Genomic DNA, 18,435 nt, shown 5'->3' on the forward strand with positions numbered 1-18,435 from the left:
AGTGTTCTCAAAATGATGGTCGGAATTCAGTGCTTAATGATTTTAACCCTTTCTCCGTTGACTTTCCCCAAGGTACACATTAGGTGGATGTGGCCTAAGTTGTATTGGATGCCTTTGTCCTTTTCCTGTTCATTTAGTTTGAAATGAGATTTATGCTTTAATACAGTATGTGCTCTTCATTTCCTCAGATAGTATGAAGCAATTTCTTTGAACTGGAGGGTCATATGGTGTCCTGCTGTCGCATCCTCTGACTTCCATTACCTTCATCTCTAATTCAGGGCTAAGGTAATGATCATAATTAGCCAATGCAGACAGTAAATTAGACGGCATCTTTGGCGGACCAGAAAGCTAGAGCACGACACAGCGGCAGCCCTTCAGAAGCGCAATTAGTGCCTCCTGATTTAGCAGTAAGCAGTGATGTGCATGTTACAGCAGACTCCCGGCAAAAAAGGTCACAAACTTTCACTCCCTGTCCTTCACAATCGCTGCGGCAAAGCAAACAACCACCGACCTGGATTCAGCCCATTGTGCGCCCGCCAACCTGTCACTGTTGTCACGGAAACAGCACCTGGGGGTGCCTGCAGAGCACTTGCTTTTCAAGTCGTTTTTTATTATTTATTTATTTTTTCATTTTTTAATAGAATCCCCTGAACCCCCAGAGAGCTGAGTGCGACTGAGGTAACGGTAGCCGTTATACTAATTACAGGCCTGGGAGTGAGGTGCAGCCATTTCAGTACCTTGTTAATTTTGTCCTTCACACCAGCAACAAGTGTCTTTGTGCTCCGTGGAACTCGGGTGTTGGTGAGGAGAATCCGCAACGTGGGCACCCTGAGGAGACAGTTACGGCCAAAATGAGCTGTAAAAAAAGATGCTGAAAGATGCTCTGATGGCTGTTTATGTGCATATCGCTGTTGTTGCATTAATCTAATTTTGAGAGGTACCTCTGCAAAGGAGTAATCTTCCCAGATTGGTATCTTAGTATACCTCCTGGGAAAGAGAAGTCAAACTGTTAATAAATACTGTCAAAAATGGTCCAGAACATCTGTTGAAGGTTTAAACGCTTTAGAGGCTTTGGAAATATCTATCTCATGATAATTTATCAATTATTAACACTTTAAAAATACTACATTCAAAGCCCAATACTTGAAAAAACTGAAAATATATTTATGTTTAAGCCCTTACTGAACAACAAAGTTCCTGCAAAACAGGTCTTCTTCAACAGTTTGATGTTTTGGTAATCACTCGGAAGCGCTTAAGACATGACTGTCAGTCACAAATACCCATCCACATCAGATTAGCAGCCCATGCAGAGCGAGTGTAAGAGCCAAATTCATGATTTCATGTGTTATAATAATTTAGTTTAAAAAGATTTAAAAAGGTATCTGAAGATAAATAATTTCATTAGGATTTGAAAGAATGTTTAGGTTAAACTATATAATTTAGTATTGTATTTAAAAGCTGAATAAGTTGTCAGAATGTAAGCTTCCAATAAGATGGCGTTACGTCAGTATAATACCTGCGTGTTGGACTTTTAGTTTAGATTTGAGCTCAGAGATATTGGAAGCGACATCGTTTTTTTGACCGAGTAAACATTTTTTATGGAAGAATTACTCGTCTCACTCGCGTGTCAATTAATAGTTTCTAAGACTGAACTCAAAATTGTGGTACATAAGACTCAGAACCAGACAGAGTGCCACTACAGCGAGCATGATGACGCAGCAGTGCTGATCCGGTCTTACCCCATGTGCTCACTGCGTTGTCGACTCCTGAGGGGTTCCCATGGATGATCCTCTCCCCCTGAAAAGCCCACTGATTGATCAACTCCAACTCCTCGCCACTCCAGCTGAATCAAAGTAAAGACACGTGTCAATAGTGTGCATTGGAGTCAGGACTAACCAGAGCTGTTTCAGTAGTGCAGTCTACTTTTAGCACACAAACACTCACTGCTTGTGTCTACTTACCAAGGGAACAATAAGCCATCTGACCCAGGCTACGGTTTTAGCACAAACACGAATGAATCAACCCCAGGAGTAAATAGTGAAAATAACTAGGAGGTATTTGACATGTTCTTGTTTCTGCCGTGACAGCAGCATTGTGAGAACGCACTGAAATGGCCAGCGTTGATGGTACTGACCTTCTTCTCTCAACACATTTTACAGCTTGACAAATCAACGGTATGAAAGTCGCTGAGCTAGCAATTTCATGAAAGTGGACATTGTAGATGGGCCAAATGCAAAAATGTGTGTTTGTTAGTGTGTGTGTGTATGCATGTACATGTGTGTACCCGTACGTGTGTTTAAATATGCACGTGTGCGCGTGCGTGCGTGTGTTACCTGGCCGTGTCCCCATCTGGCCCCAGAGGAGAAGAGAGGGCCCCCTGTGTGGAGAGCAGTGCAGCAGCTACAGATGCACAGTAGGCCGCGCTGGACCCCAGACCAGCTCCAGTGGGAAGCTCTGACCAGACAGTCACAGTCAAGCTGGGTAATGCTCTGCAACACATCACCCTCCCAGTCAGGAACAAGACAAAGGGCACACATACACATCTAGGAGTGTGTTGAAAGACTATTCAACTTAATGTTGGATGACCAAAAAAAAAAAAAAGCATTCAAACAACTTCTATTTGACGTTGACTTCACCGTATTCATTCAATATTTAATAATCATAAATCACAAAATAAATGCATAGCCTATTTTTTTTCATTGTTTTCCACATGAAGCCTGAAATGAATGCACTGGAGAGGATGTTTACAGTGCTTCAAACTGAATATCACATCCTTGAACAACAGAAACAACAACAAAGAAAAACAGTAGAAAAGACCACTGCTGTTGAACTGCATTACTTCATTGTTCTTCATAGGAAGCATGAATTCCAGTTTGAAATGGACCATAAATATGTGCTGCAGTCATTACACCAAGGACATTTCCTGCTGATAAGACATAGCCCACTCCAGAAGGGGATTAAATTGTCTTGCAATTTAAAGCCGACTCAGTGACATTTGTTGGTGCCCACACTGACAGCCCTGTCAAAAGAAGCCCCAGTAAATAGCCTTGACTGTCAACAAAAGAGCTTCTTGATGGATCTGAGTGATAAACAAATCTGCTAATTTTCCTTGGGCACCACTCACCCACGCTTGTCAAGACTCCTGCATTCTGTCTAGTGAAAAACTCATTATTTTTCCACCGTCAGGGTGTATTGGCACTATGGGCAGAGTAACTGTTTTCTTTGGCCAGCACAAAAGCCACACATCACAACACCTGTCTGTCGAGATTTGCTCACACAGACATCTTGACAAGAGAGGCACTTTCCGACATAACAAAAAAATCTTCAAACACCCAGAAGAACATGACTATTGTGGCACTCTTACTTTGACTTGGCAAAAATGGAGAGGTACATGTAGAGAAAGGCGAAGACAGCCATGTTACGTGCATCCGTGCTTCCTTCCTCTATTCCTGTTAACTCTCTTAGTCTTCCGACAAGCTCAGAATCCAGCTCCTTTAAGTTCCTATGGTTAGCTGTAAAATAAATGCCAGGTAGAGTAAGAGATTGTTTATTTTCATACCTGGGGGAAACTAACACATGTACACAAACATTACCTATGATGTGATTAATGGGAGTTGTATTTACGTCACATGAAGCATACAGACAACCAACTTGACAGATTCACTTACTTGTTTTGTCTTGAAGTAACTGTTGTAGTGCACTGGCATCCCAGGACAGAAAGGTGTTTATGTTGGGTAGATTGATGCAGACCTCGCTAGTGGAGGTAGCTTGAAGTTTAAGGAATGTTCGTAAGTTCAAACTCACAGCCAGAGCAACCTGAAATGATTACAGGCAAAATTCAGCACATAATAATACCTAATATTAGGTCAGTTCAAGTAGTCTTGTTCCGAAGAAAACAGTGTGACTGATCAGATATTTCAAGGCTACGTTGGCACTGCATCAGTGATACTGGCCTTCATGTTTTTTTTCCCCCATCATCTAAAATTCTTACCATCAATATGAAGAAGAGACGATAATAGGCACAGTGCACAGTGCTGACAGTCTAACACTGAGTAAGCATCTTTTGTGTGGGATGGATAAGAATACAAGCTTGGTGCTACCAGACAAACTTACATATAGACAGGCATAGGGCTAACTGCACCTGCTCTGTTTCTGCCGCAAGTCTAAGTCTGTAGAACTGTGTACGTTACATCGTCTGTAAACCACCATACAGAACCATCTCCCCAGTGCCATGGACATTTCATTTTGAGGTACATGTACAAATTTGTAATTAGGGAAGACTTTGTTTGATATAATCGTTAATTAAGGTCAAATCTGGCAAGATCTGGAATTCTAAGTCTTCTAGACTAGTCTAATGAAACATCAGAAAGCAACATTCCACCAGACTCACCTTCCCGTGGACGACAGCGTGCTCTCCATGAAGGATAGCTTTCCCTGGTGCTGAAACAATGCAGTCAATGGTGTGCATTGTGAACTTCAATTAAATTACAGTCAACTGAATACAACAGGATGTTAGCTATCCACTGTGAAGCTGTAACGTTAACTAATTTACACGCTGTCACTGACGCATTCTGAACCAGCATGAGATATTTTAGAGGTCGCAGCAATAGTTCACGTCGTTTCAGTCCAGATAAAACCGCTTTCAATCGATTCACAGCACGTCAAATACAGTCTCTGAACTTGCCATTCTGAGTTTAAGTGAAATGACATGTCAACATACGGATGATCATACTGTAGACCCATTAGAGCCAATGAGGACCGAACGCCTTATGCACAGACCAATCAATAACCAATAGGAATAATGGGGATCTAAAAAGCCTATCAGACGTTTCGGTCGTGTGACAGATAAGCCCCTCCTTCTTCCTACGGGTGCCGAACATAGACACATCACTATGAATGTAAATACGAGGATAGCAAGAGCAACAACCTTGCCTTCTTGTTACGAAACTGATCAATAATGGCAGTTGCTGTGACAAACCGGTTGCATATGCACTGTATATTTTGGACAAGACAGTGTGCACAGTTGTACAGGATACGGCGTGTATGTAGCAAATATAGAAGGTAACGGAATAATTGCCTTCTTGTCGTTGTAGCTAGCTATCTAGCGAAGGAAGGAAAGTATTTTGTGTTTGCTACGGTTTCAGTTGACTGTGATGTTTAGCAACGTGGTTATTTCATTAAGTCGACGAAATAATGCTCTTTTTGTCCCCATTCAAGCTTTGCCACCAAGTCTGATGAAGAGAGTAGAGGTCCGAAAATTTACACAAAAACCGGAGATAAAGGTGTTGCTGTTTAATTGTCGGTTCAGTACACTATCACCTAAAACGTAAAAGCTATTCGTGACTTTGACTATTCCTGAAACATGTACTGATTAACCGAGTGTTGTTATAATTATTGCAAAATCGATTACGTTACTTTCAAGACGAGGTCATGGTCAGGACTCTGAGACCACTCATGCCTGTTTTTTTGCCCCCAAATGTAGGATTTTCCAGCACATTCACTGGTGAGAGAAGGCCAAAAGAAGACTGCATTTTCGAGGCTTTGGGAGCTACAGATGAGTTGTCGTCCGCCATAGGGTAGATTCAATGAACTTCAATGTTGGCTTAAAAATAATAGGAAAGCAAGGTGTTTGGTTTAGGCATTCGTTGCATTTCAGTGACCCCCTGCATTCCTTCCAAAGGTTGGCAAGGGAATTTTGCAAGGACAAGGGACATCCATTCATAGAAGAACTTGAGAAGGTCTGTGCCACTGTCCGTTGTATTGCACATGTGTATTTATATCTTCTGTGCTCTGTTCTGAAATGCTGATCATCCTTACTTTGTGTGTATACAGATTCAGTGTGTGTTGCAAGATGTGGGATCTAATGTTGCTACCCCTCTTTCATCAGCTAGAGAGAGTCACAGAGGTAAATATGTTAAAGGTAGTTGATAGTCTATTAGGCTCATCATGACCAACCTAGGTGTTTGAGACAATATAGGCCACACACAGGGTAACAGGGGAGACACACTGCTTTGGGCCTACTTTGAATCTGTGTCTGCTTCTGTGGTGGACTGACATTTTTATTAATTAAAACCCGTCTCTTTTTAATTTCTTTTCACAGTCAAGACCAAGTTTAGTCCCCAGCCTGTGTCAGACCTCGAGAGTTGGATTGACAAGTACACAGAGGAGCTGCCACCACTGACTAATTTCATATTACCTGTAAGGTTCACTAGAGTGATTATAAGTAAATATGTGTTGCATTGAGTACATGTAAAGCATGTCTCTTGTTGAGTTTAAATTTGTCATGGTACCATCTAAGTAACTTTTGTCCATATACTGTTCAAAGTCAATGGTGTTGTGTATGCATTTAAGCAAAAGAGTTGCAAAAGAGTTGAAGTCCAACTTTACCGTTTATTAATGGTATGATGTCATCATGTAATAGATAATATCCACAAGGTACTGACAGAGTGATGTGTATTGAGGAATGTGTATTTGTGGATGTGTTTTCAATCCTGCAGTCTGGAGGAAAGAGCAGTGCGTCTCTGCACGTGGCTCGCGCAGTGTGTCGTAAGGCAGAGCGAAGGTTAGCAACGATCTCTATTAGAGAATGCACGGACACACTCACACTAGCTCAGGTAATGTTGTGCATATTTTTTACCTTCCTTTCTTTCACTTCCTTTTTGTTGTTCATTTCAGTGTGGCTCCTATTGTTCGCTCAGGAGAGGCTGATCCCGACGTTGCCAAGTTTCTAAACAGGTAGTGATGTAACCCATCAAAACCTACCTAATGCAGGGTCCTTATTAATCACATTACAATTGTTAACTCTCTTTAATTTCCACACAGACTGAGTGACTACCTGTTCACACTGGCCAGGTACGCCGCCATGAAAGAGGGAGCGGCTGAAAGCATCTACAGTAGACCTGAATGACATCCATGTGCGTTTAGGAGAAAGTGGGTAAATTCCTAAATGAGATGCAGAGACTGGATTTTTTTTTTTTGGGCTGTGAATTAATTTCACGTATCTTTATTTGACCTTGAACTATTAAATCAAATCAAATCAAATCAAACTTTATTTGTACGGCGCATTTCATACAAGGAAGTAACACAATGCGCCTCACAGTAGGAAAGAAAAGGGGGGGGGGGGGTGTTTACAAACACTTGTAAAAAAAAAAACACAGATTTTCAAGAGATAAATGAATAAAATAAAATAAACGTACTAACCGCACTGGCACCCTAAAGGACTACTCAGCACGGTCATCGTCAAACTAAGCTGCTGGGGGGGGGTTACAAACACTTGTAAAGAGACACAGATAAGTAAATAAATAAATAAATGTTACATTAATGTTAAATAAATACATTTTACAAGTTACAATGAGTGATAAGCGAGTGATAAGCGAGATCAAAGAGGTATGTCTTAAGTGCATGTTTAAAGGTTTCAACCGTTTCGGCCATTCTTAGGTATTCTGGCAGAGTGTTCCAAAGGTTGGGGGCATAGAAACTAAAAGCTGCTTCCCCATGTCTCTTTGTCCTGGCTTTTGGAACTGTTAGAAGTTCAGTGCCGGAGGACCTCAGGGATCTACTGGGTGTGTACCTTGAGAGCATGTCTGTTATATATTCAGGTGCATGACTATGGAGTGATTTATAGACTAGTAGGAGAACCTTGAAATCTATTCTAAAACTAACAGGTAGCCAGTGCAGTGATTTTAATACTGGTGTGATGTGCGCTCTCCGTCTTGTTTTAGTGAGGACTCGCGCTGCTGCATTCTGTATTGTTTGTAGTTGACTAATGGCTTTTTTTGGTAGACCAGACAAAAGCGAGTTACAGTAGTCTAGCCTGCTCGTGATAAACGCGTGCATCAGTCTTTCGGTGTCAGCCTGAGCGAGAAACGGTTGCACCTTAGCAATGTTTCTTAAGTGATAAAAAGATGTTTTAATTATATTTTTGATATGGGTTTCAAAATTGAGATCTGAGTCAAGTATGACGCCTAGGTTTCTGGCTTGGTGCTTGGTGTTAAGTGCTAGTGTTTTTAAGTGTGCAGTTAGTTTCTCTCTCTCGTTTTTTTCACCAATGACTAATACCTCTGTTTTATCTTGGTTTAGCTGGAGAAAGTTTTGTGACATCCATATTTATATCAGAAATGCAATTTACCAAACAATCAATAGAGCTGTAGTTGTTGGGTGTTACAGAAATATAGAGCTGGGTGTCATCTGCATAGCTATGATAGTCGATGTTGTGCCTCCTAATTACACTACCAAGGGGTAGCATGTATAGACTGAAAAGTAAGGGCCCTAAAATGGATCCTTGAGGGACCCCACAGGTCATAAATGTTTTTTGAGCTGTGGTCTCCGAGGGCGACAAAGTATTCCCGGCCAGTTAGATAGGTCCTAAACCAGTTTAGGACCGGACCAGTGAGGCCAACCCAATTTTCAAGTCTATCAATAAGGATATTGTGATCAACAGTATCAAAGGCTGCGCTCAGATCCAGAAGGGCCAAGACAGATAGTTTTTTGGAGTCAGCATTAATCCTGAGATCATTTACAACCTTGACTAATGCCGTTTCTGTGCTATGATTGGAGCGAAAACCAGATTGGAAGGTGTCAAATGCACAGTTAGCATCTAGGAAATTATTTAACTGTTTAAAGACAATTTTTTCCAGGATTTTGCTTAGAAAGGGAAGGTTAGAGATGGGTCTAAAATTGTTTAGAACTGAAGAGTCTAAATTGCTTTTCTTCAGGAGGGGTCTCACCAGGGCAGTTTTAAGTTCTGATGGGAAAATACCTGTAAGCAGGGAACAGTTTATAATGGCTAGAATGTCCTTAGACACAGAGTCAAAGATGGTCTTAAAAAATTTGGTGGGAAGGGGATCAAGAGGGCATGTAGACGGCTTCAGTTGTGACACTACTTTGCTCAGCATTTCTATATCAGCCAGTGCAAAAAAGCTCATACTGTTACAGCATGGTGGAAGGGGATCAGAAAACAAGACATTTGGAATTTCTTGAGCAATATTTTTCCTAATGTTCGTTATCTTATCTCTGAAGAATGCTGCAAATTCCTCACATTTGGAGGTGGAAAAGAGACTATCATCTACTTTAGGTGCAGGATTTATAAGGCTGTCTATTGTTGAAAAGAGGACCCTGGAATTGTTAGAATTTGTAGATATCAAATTAGAGAAATGATCCTTCCTAGCATTTCTTATTGCTTTATTAAAGACTGAAAGTTTATCCTTAAAGATATCAAGGTGGACCTGTAGCTTGGTCTTTCTCCATGTACGCTCAGACCTTCTGCAGGATCTCTTAAGTTTAATCATTTCCTCATTTCTCCATGGAGCTTTTTGTTTGGCTAAAACCTTTTTTTGTTTCAATGGTGCTACAGAGTCAAGTGCTGTCCTTAATTTTGTATTTAGAGTAGTTACTAGATCATTAACACATGATGGCCCCGTATCTGGGTTTTTTGCACTAGTTATGTTCATCATTACTTTGAAATTCTCAGCTGCTGCAGAGTTAAGATAGCGTTTCTTAATAAAACATTCAGCACTATTTCTAACTTTAGGTACCAGTGCTGTAAAGAAAATACAAAAGTGGTCAGAAAGAGCAAGGTCACAGATAGACGATATAACAGTTGTAAGACCCTTTGTAATAACTAGATCAAGGGTGTGGCCACGGTTGTGAGTGGGTTCAGTGATGTGTTGTGTAAAGTCCATGGAATTCAAGAGATTCATAAAATCCCGGGCCTTTGAGTCGTTCCCATTATCAACATGTATGTTAAAATCACCAGTGATAATAATTTTGTCGTAGTTTGTGTGTATAATGGAGAGTAGTTCTGAAAAGTCTGTTAGAAAAGTGGGACATTGCTTGGGTGGCCTATACACAGTTACTGTCAGAACAGGAGGCTGGCACTTTAGAACTATGGCATGATATTCAAATGAGGCAAAATCATCGAAGGAGATGCTCCTGCAGCACAGGGCATCCGTGGTTATGGTGGCTGTCCCGCCCCCTTTTTTACCTGTTTTAATGGACTGAAAAAAGCTATAATTGGGAGGGGATGCTTCAATAAGAGCTGCAGACCCATTTTTGTTTAGCCAGGTTTCTGTTAAAAACATACAGTCTAATTTACGTTCACATATAAGATCGTTAATGAGAAATGTTTTCCCTGATAGTGACCTAATATTTAGTATTGCCATTGAAATATTTTCTGGATATAGTGGCTCACAGGAAGGAGGAATATGCCGGGGTATAGATAGAATATTTGCTGGGCTTCTATTGTTTCTATTGTATCTATGGCCTTTGTTTTTAACTGTGCGTTGGGTAGAGATTAAAACTGGAATAGGATTATAGGCGCATGCCATAATATTATATGAAGCAGCCTGTGGTCTTCATGTTGTCCGACAGCAGACTGGCTCCGATCCGGTTTGGGTGGAGGCCATCATGCTTCAGCAGGCTGGGCCTCTCCCAGAACAGGTCAAAGTTGTTAACACAGTCAATGTCTAATGAAGCGCAGGTCGCTCGCAGCCAGGTGTGGAGGTTGAAAAGTCTTGACCATCTCTCAGCGCCTCTCCGGTAGGTAGGGAGAGGCCCAGAGATGACGATCCGTCTTCCTGTGTCCATGAGGGTAGTGAGGAGGGCTGTGAAGTCTGCCTTCAGGACTTCTGTCTGTCTTGCTCTGATGTCGTTTGTGCCCACATGTACAATTATGGTGCTGACCTTGGTGTAGCCGGCGAGGATGCTTGGGAGTCTACGTTGAATGTCACGGACCCTCGCTCCGGGGAAGCAGTGGACCTTGCAGGGACCGCTTGGTGAAGGGGGGATGTAGACATCTCTGATCATGGAGCTGCCAATGACAAGGGTGGAGGTTGTCATGTCAAGCGGGAGAAGCCGTCTAGGGGATGCTGACTGTGTTGAGGGCCCAGGATGGGAAGCAGGGCGGCGTGGGCGATGCTGGATGTCAGTGTGATGCCGTTGTTTCTCTGGAGCCGGTCTGCGGGGGCGTTGCAGGGCGGGCTGAGGAGGGGTGTCATCAAGCCCAGGGGGCTCCTCCTCATTCATCAGTGTGGTGTAGCGGTTTCCCAGTTTCAGGGGCTGGCCTGGCTCAGTGTGTCGTCCCGACCGCCTTCCATCACGCTTGCTTCTGCCAGCTGTTCTCCATGGCTGGTGAGGAGTGGAGTTCACCGGCAGGGTGGGCTTGGTCCCCACCAGTGGCCAGGGAGCAGTGGTGTGGTCTGGGTTTGTGTTCATGCAGGGCAGAGTGGAATCGAGATGTCCAGTATGTGTGTGTGTGTGAAGAGGACCCACAGATACAATGGAGTCAATGAACTGCTCATCCAGCTTGATCTGGTAGAGGTTCGCTAACCTGACTTCTAGTTCTACTACCTTCTGTCTGAGCAGGAGGCAGGAGTCGCATCCAGGTGCACCACTGAGGGAAGGCATCGTGGCGATGTCAGATGAGAGGCAAAAACTTGAGTTTATGTGTTTTGTTTGCTACGATGTCGCGGTGACTCGCGGTGAGGTAGTCAAACGTTAAGCTTTAGCTGGTGTTTGCTTGCTAGGCTTGCTAGCTGTTCAGAGTCAGAATGAGAACAGGTAGTGTTAATTTAATTTAGCGATCTATACAACTCCAAGCTCACAGGAAGAAGCAAAAACCTACTGTTTGTAGGATAAAATTCTTCTTCTGCCTTCTGTTAAAAGAACGACAGCGCCTTCCGCTAACCTGCGAGTTGGCAGTTAAATTAATTGTAGGTGTCTTTCACCGCAAAAAGTTTTTTCCCCTAAGGGTTACCTGGAGATTAAGATGATAGTCCAGCAGAGAAATTCTTAAATACCGATGATGAATCCGTCGATAAAGAACGAGAGTCGGGGGTTTAATCCAGTAGAGGTTAAATTCAGTAGAGGTTAAATCCAGCAGAGTTTGTTTTGTTTTTTGAAAACTTTTGAAGATGGCCTCAAATCCTGACGGTGAATGCTTCGATCAAGAACGATAGTCTGAGCTTGAATCTTTTAGAAGATTAAAAATAAAAATTCTCCGGGTTTTTTGGAAGATTAAGAATAGAGAGTAGTAGGCTAATCGGTAGGTAGAAAAATTCGGCAGGTTGCAGCAATTCTAACAAACAGGAAATGAAGAAGACAAGACATAAACGATAATGTTTGTATGGAATTTGGAAAATATTTGTATATAATACAAACAATGCCAGGGGTTTTGTCCTTTTTATTGTCATTTATTCTACCAGAAAAAAGCTGAAATTTCCCTTGAAATTTCTGTCTGTCTAGGCTTAGTCAGAGAGTTTAGAGTATTTATTACGAAAGAGTTTAAATCAAAAGGCTCAAAATATAGATTTTAACAAAAACAAAGTGCTGTTGTGTTAATCATTTATCATGTCCATAATTGTAGTTGGGTTGGGTCAAACCTGCGTGAAGAAAGTTTATTTAGTGTTCTTTTTTATGGAGTGCTACCAGGGTCAATTAGCATAATTTTCTTGGTGGGGACGAAGAGCAATTCTTATGCAGGTATTGTAAGACTTTGGAGAGCCTACCAACCTGTGTATCTGGGTTGGAAATTTGAGGAGATTCAGTAGACTGAAGGTTGTGAGACTTCAAACCATGGAGGTGGAAGGTATGAGATGGTGTGTCAACTGTGGTTGCCACTCTCTTCTCTTCACTCTCCTCCACCACTCTGTAACATTTAGTTGCACGTCAGATCAGAGTTTTGAGGTGTTTTTTTATGTCAATGATGTTTGACATTTTAGACATGTTTTACTCCGCCTCCACCATTGAAAGGATTTCCATTTTCTGGTCAAAAATGTGGTCCTGTTCTTTACGACACTCATTACACAGAAATTCTTCTAAGTGTTTGAAATATGCTGCTACTACTGAAGCACTTCCTGAAATCATTTTCTGTACACAATCCCATTTTATTTTATGTTGGATGTTTTCTCCCACAAGCCTGTAAAGACTTTGTTCAGTTCTAAATATCAAAATGTAAGATGGGTGTTGAACTAATAAGTTACACTACACAGCTTGTGTGTGTCTCATGAATATAAAATCTAATGTTATATGGATTAGAAATCAACGTCTATAAAGGTTGCACAACTTAAGCTGTTCATCAAATCACCGGACAAAATAACCAACAATGACCTGACATTAACAATTATTATCTGAAGACGACATTACCAACAGTGGCCTGAGGACAACGTTACTGATGATGACCTGAGAACATTAGCCATGATGAGCAAGGTTGAGAACAAAAAAATCTGTCGACAACATGACCATTGATGACAACGAACAAATAGCGGCCTGAGGACATTACCAATGATGACCTGAGAACAACATTACTAACAATGGCTTGAGGATATTGCCAATGATGACCTAAGGATTACATCAACAGTGATGGCATGAGGACAAAATTACTAATGCTGACCTGAGAACAACATTTACAATGATGACCTGAGAACAACATTACCAATGATGACCTGAGAACAACATTACCAATGATGAGCTGAGAACAACATTACCAATGATGACCTGAGAACAACATTACCAATGATGAGCTAAGGACATCAACAGCAATGGCCTGAGGACATGATCGCTGATGAACTGAGGAAAACATTGCAGTTGGTAGTAATGCTTTAACTAAGTTTAATTAATTAGCAGTAGCTGTGCATAATATGAATATTGTACATAATCTCTTCTTCGTGGTTTACATGTTCTTTTGGCAGGAGCTGTGACACTGCTGACTCACCCCCTGCCTTATTTGGGTGGTTTCTCGCTTGGATGGCTAGTGGAAATGAGAGGTGTGTCCTTCATGCGATCATATACCTTCCAAATGAGTTTGAAGATGATACCAAAACATAACTCAAAATATGGTGCCTGCATACTGTTGCTTTAACCTTAATATGCAAATATATGTTCTATGAGGCATTAGGCATCAGTATTTAATTCAGAAAAATATGTCCATCTTGCTATTATACCCAACCCACATCATGCCCTCATGGGGTGTTTCTTTTGTATGGAAAAACAAATGAACATGTCAGAGAGCTTAGTCAGCTTAGTTATTATACATTTCAGGCTATACACTGATCCAAGTGTACACTTAGTTTGAAATGTGTTGTATTCCCATTTTGCTATAATGCCTTTTTGGGTAATGTTGCAAATATCTCTACATTTTTCTTTCAGTGTGGCTCCTTACTGTTCACTCAGACTCGAGGCTGGTCTGATGTTGCCAATTTTTACAGGTAGAGATAGATACAATCCATCAAGTAATATAAAACCTTTATAAATTTCCATACAGACTATGTGAGTATTCACACTGGCCAGGTATGCCACCATGAAAGAGGGAGAGGCTGAAAGCATCAACAGTAGACCTGAATTACATCCATGTGTGTTTAGGAGAAAGTGGGGAAATCCCTAAATCAAATACAGACACTGGTCTTGATATTCTGTGAATTCAATGCATGTATCTTTTTATTTAAACTGAAACTACCAAGAACCTCAGAACAAAAGCAGATCAATAGGCTTTTAATTAGAGTCAGAGATGTATGAATACGATTTTTTCCCAATTAATTAAGTTCATCTTTTATGCATCGTATCATGAACAGTGTCTGGGATTCAGGTCACTTCTTGTCTGACTTTTTTGTTTTCCAATAGTATTCCTTATATTCAGTCCCTGTAGTTGCTATGAAGCTGGTGGGAACATGGACACAGACAAGGTACCGGACAGATTCTTTATTAGGACCATACTAACTGTTCCATCCAGGCCTTCATAGGATTTGACACCAGCCCTGGCTCTTCTGTGTTAGTGTGTTGGCCCAGGTCATGAGGGACAGGTTGCGCTCATCATATGGTGGGTAGCGCAGGTAGGTAAAACACTCAATCCGAGTGCCCCGCAAAAGGCAGGACTTCTTGTGAGAGAAGGTTTTAAAGCTGCACTGTCCATGGTAAGAGCCCATCCCACTTGGACCTGAAATTAATTTTGGTTCAGTTTTTGGTTTAGTTTTTGGTTTATTTACCCCCCAAAGAATGTAGGCAGTGTTTATAAGACATTTTGCCTAATGTTTTGTCAAGCACTCCACACCAAAAGTTATAGCAAATGTAGTCCTGTTGCATCTAGTCCCACAACATCAATTCACATTAGCCGGCAGTGGATGCCGATACAACAAACTTTTGTCATTTTCAAATCCTAGTCTTGCTTTAGACAAAACACTTCAAATCCAGACTCACCCACTCCTCCAAAGGGTAGGCAGGGCATGAGACTCTGCAAGACGCTGTCATTTGAGCAGAAGCTTCCACTGGAGGTCTCATTCATTAGCCTGGAAATCACCTGCAGAACAGAGATAGAAAGAAAGCCTGCATCAGTCACTGCTCAACCATGCGTGTGTGTGGGTGTGTGAACTATGTTATATAGACATCACAGTCCCGCACTGGACTCGAACTCACAACTCTTGGACATGGGAGGCGGGGGTGCCAGCAAGGAGGCTAAAACCCTTGGGTCCTAGCATCTGTCGCTAGCACGTCTCTTAAGGTGTCGGCAGAGATTTACTCTGCTGGATACTGTTATTGTCACGTGTGCATTTCTGAGTTGTTACAGCTGCCATTCACCTTGCTGTTGCTGGAATACGCATAAACACACAAAGGCTTGTCTCTTTTGTTGATGAAGGAGATGGCCTCATCCACATTTTCCACTGTCAGGACAGGAAGGATCGGGCCGAAATACTCCTGATGCATAACTGGATCTGTCTCCGTCACATCTGACAATATTGTCGGTGCTAAAGACAAACGAAAAAGTAATTTAGATAAAACACATCCTCTGACTACACTACAAACAAAACGCATGCCAAACAACAAGGCAGATCATTGAGAAACCATGAGTCTGAATACACATTAAATGATTAACAATCTCCACAACAGACATGAAATACACAGCTGTATGTAATCCATTTTTCAGTCACAAGGCTATCTCTGACACTACATACTGTATTTGAGAAATCAAGTGGATTTGCAAATGTCCAAATTGAATGTGCCACTCACCGACATATTTCTCCACTTCATTCACATGGCCACCCATCACCACCTTCCCTGACCTCCAGAGCAGGTCTCTGACACGGCTGAAGTTCTCCATATTCACCAGGCGGCCGTAGCTGCGGGACTCACGTGGGTCAGAGCCATAGAAGATGAGCACGGCGCAGCGCAGGGCCTGCAGTAGCCGTTCCTTGGCATCCACATGACACAGCACATAGTCCGGCGAGGCCATGCTCTGCCCGCCGTTGTGGAACCGGGCCCAGGTGATCCGGCGCGCCGTAGTGTTGATGTCGCAGTTCTGGTCTACGTAGCACGGGTTCTTCCCACTTAGCACGAGAGTGACTGGTGTGAGATTGCGGGCTGCGGCCAGAGACACCTTGGTGCCCTCCTCGCGAGTGCCTGCGTAACACAACGCAGAACTGGTCACGGTGATACACAGTGGTATTGTGATTGGGAGGTCAGACTCATGTTGTACTTAGTGACAATCACATAGTGTTAGTATCTCATGCTGAATACCTTCAATACTCACTTCCCTATTCATCACTCACAACTACAGGTCTCAACTGAGCGTTTTAAAGGTTTGGGTTGGTCGCGCCTCTTCTAAGCTTTAAAGGCACAGTCCCCGATTCTGGTGAAAGGTTGTTGATGTTTGAGCACAACAGCCAATCAAATGGCACCCCTCCCTTCCGTGCTCCTGTTCTGTTTTGATTGGCTGGAATAGTGCATCGCTTGGTTTGAGCAACTGTTTCCTATTTCCAGAGCCAGGACTGTGTGACGAACACCAGAATTTATTTGAGCGTGCACACACAGAATGGACAGCTAGAAGACAGTGAGAACCTATTCGCTGAATTTGACAAAAAGCGTAAAGTAAAATGGCAGACCACACCTTTATGTATGGAGCTACAAATGTGTTACAGTATATGGGTCTGGTGCTCAGAGGTACTTGTGTGAGGTTTCCTCAGGCAGTTCCCTGCGTTAATTACCTTTTTATCAAACCAGACGTCTTCATAACACTTTGCACGATAGACAGGTCCATTAAACGACTAAATGATTGAATGTAAATGCATGGACGTTGTGTACATTAACATTAACTGAAGAATGATACAAAAGTTTTACCAGAGAAGAAGATATGATCAAACTTCAATTCCACTATCTCAGAAAAGTCATTCGTCCCTGCAAGTACAATATGGTAGCACTCCTAAGGAAGGAGGGAGAGGATTGATGATCTTATCAAGAGAAGGGAGACACTGTACTGTTGTGCTGTATACATGAGCCAGAGGTTTGGGCAAGACCTTTTAAAGAAATTAGCACTCACATTATCCAGGTAAGAGGGTAGAAGTCTGTGAAGGAGCTCTGCTGTGTGAGTACAGTGTTCAGAGGGGCTGATGACCACACAATTCCCTGCATACATGCAAACACACACACACACGCACGCATGCACACATATGATGACACATGGTAGGCCTACAGACCAACTGACATTTAAAAAAGAAAAGACAGAAACTAAACTGTCTGTACCTGCAGCTATGGCTCCAATTAGTGGCACCAGGCAGAGCTGAACAGGGCATGCCCAGGACCTGAGGATCAGTACTGTGCCAAGAGGCTCGCTCACCACCATGCATTCATCCAGAGCTGTGGACTGGCCCATACAACACAGACTGGTTTAAAAACAGAATCTTTCAAGGGCAACATTCCCATATCTGTCCTGTAAATGCTGCCAAAGGGGAAGTTTAGGAGCATTTACTGTATACCTACAGAAGAATCAGTGAGATGGGAACTATATTGTATTGTCTTTTTTTATATCTTTGCCAAGTGTGCCACGATGTTATGACAGGAAAAAACAGCCATGCCCAGGCTAAACTTGAAGAACCTCCCCTAGATTGCCCTATAATCTGCATTGGGTCCTCCAGCACAATGTAGACCTTTGTAACAGATGGGAGTGTTTTTTTCCGTTCAACCTACTAAGAAGTCTGAGTCTCTTATAATTTGCACGCTGCTATATAACATTAACTGTATGCAGCCCATTATATGCAATCTGAACTTTAACGTGAAAGTTTAATGCATTTTCGCACCAGGTTTTTCTCAACACGTTGAGGCTCCATCCATTTCCGAAGGTTGTTGATGGCATAGAGAGCTTCATTCTTCACCAGAATCAACTCTGAAACAACTGTCTCAAAGCGAGGCTGACAAAATCCAACACAATATAAAAGAGAGGTGAGCATACACATTTAAGACTATAAAAACGATACTGTTTATGGATACCAATGTGTGATCCGATATCTGTAAAGTCAACAGATAATAGATAGATAGTCCCGCATATTTGTAGTGCCCCCTGTTTACCTTGTGCAGGTCCCTTCCAAGTGATTCAACAAAGTCACACTCATGCTCCAAGACCAAACGTATAACGGCGTTCAGCTGGGCCAGTCTAAAGCACTCATTCGCTGTTCGGCC

The 18,435-nt window shown here is 42.2% G+C and overlaps 3 protein-coding genes across 3 annotated transcripts; 1 reads left to right on the forward strand and 2 right to left on the reverse strand.

Moving 5' to 3' along the window:
* Window positions 1-604: 604 nt before the first annotated feature.
* mvk (mevalonate kinase) lies at window positions 605-4,802 on the reverse strand. Its single transcript, XM_042706091.1, has 7 exons — window positions 4,391-4,802; window positions 3,669-3,816; window positions 3,365-3,512; window positions 2,334-2,489; window positions 1,740-1,843; window positions 942-987; window positions 605-828 (listed from the first exon to the last, which is right to left on the reverse strand). Exons 1-7 carry the CDS (start codon window positions 4,466-4,468, stop codon window positions 612-614), a joined length of 897 nt encoding a protein of 298 aa, XP_042562025.1. The 5' UTR covers window positions 4,469-4,802; the 3' UTR covers window positions 605-611.
* A 77-nt stretch (window positions 4,803-4,879) lies between these two features.
* mmab (metabolism of cobalamin associated B) lies at window positions 4,880-7,046 on the forward strand. Its single transcript, XM_042706092.1, has 9 exons — window positions 4,880-5,061; window positions 5,218-5,282; window positions 5,483-5,576; window positions 5,681-5,738; window positions 5,833-5,905; window positions 6,101-6,198; window positions 6,498-6,562; window positions 6,676-6,735; window positions 6,823-7,046. Exons 1-9 carry the CDS (start codon window positions 4,958-4,960, stop codon window positions 6,905-6,907), a joined length of 702 nt encoding a protein of 233 aa, XP_042562026.1. The 5' UTR covers window positions 4,880-4,957; the 3' UTR covers window positions 6,908-7,046.
* A 7,630-nt stretch (window positions 7,047-14,676) lies between these two features.
* On the reverse strand, window positions 14,677-18,194 carry aldh3b2 (aldehyde dehydrogenase 3 family, member B2). Its single transcript, XM_042706094.1, has 8 exons — window positions 18,057-18,194; window positions 17,503-17,623; window positions 17,300-17,385; window positions 17,101-17,182; window positions 15,994-16,383; window positions 15,565-15,731; window positions 15,187-15,286; window positions 14,677-14,926 (listed from the first exon to the last, which is right to left on the reverse strand). The coding sequence occupies exons 1-8, from the start codon at window positions 18,084-18,086 to the stop codon at window positions 14,727-14,729; spliced, it is 1,176 nt and encodes a 391-aa protein (XP_042562028.1). The 5' UTR covers window positions 18,087-18,194; the 3' UTR covers window positions 14,677-14,726.
* Between the last annotated feature and the right edge of the window lie 241 nt (window positions 18,195-18,435).

Source organism: Clupea harengus, unplaced genomic scaffold (genome assembly GCF_900700415.2).
Source record: "Clupea harengus unplaced genomic scaffold, Ch_v2.0.2, whole genome shotgun sequence".
NCBI lineage: Eukaryota > Metazoa > Chordata > Actinopteri > Clupeiformes > Clupeidae > Clupea > Clupea harengus.

Bases quoted from the DNA above. Each gene is read 5' to 3' on its own strand.
- aldh3b2 (XM_042706094.1), bottom strand. From the start codon at position 18,086: ATGGAGCCTCAACGTGTTGAGAAAAACCTG. The intron at 17,624-18,056 runs GTGCGAAAATGC...TGTATGGGCCAG, and splicing joins AACGTGTTGAGAAAAACCTG to TCCACAGCTCTGGATGAATG. The intron at 17,386-17,502 runs GTACAGACAGTT...GCATGTATGCAG, and splicing joins AATTGGAGCCATAGCTGCAG to GGAATTGTGTGGTCATCAGC.
- mvk (XM_042706091.1), bottom strand. From the start codon at position 4,468: ATGCACACCATTGACTGCATTGTTTCAGCACCAGGGAAAGCTATCCTT. The intron at 3,513-3,668 runs GTAAGTGAATCT...TTTATTTTACAG, and splicing joins GTTACTTCAAGACAAAACAA to CTAACCATAGGAACTTAAAG. The intron at 1,844-2,333 runs GTAACACACGCA...ACTTTGATTCAG, and splicing joins CCAGATGGGGACACGGCCAG to CTGGAGTGGCGAGGAGTTGG.
- mmab (XM_042706092.1), top strand. From the start codon at position 4,958: ATGGCAGTTGCTGTGACAAACCGGTTGCATATGCACTGTATATTTTGG. The intron at 5,062-5,217 runs GTAACGGAATAA...TCCCCATTCAAG, and splicing joins GTATGTAGCAAATATAGAAG to CTTTGCCACCAAGTCTGATG. The intron at 6,736-6,822 runs GTAGTGATGTAA...ATTTCCACACAG, and splicing joins GTTGCCAAGTTTCTAAACAG to ACTGAGTGACTACCTGTTCA.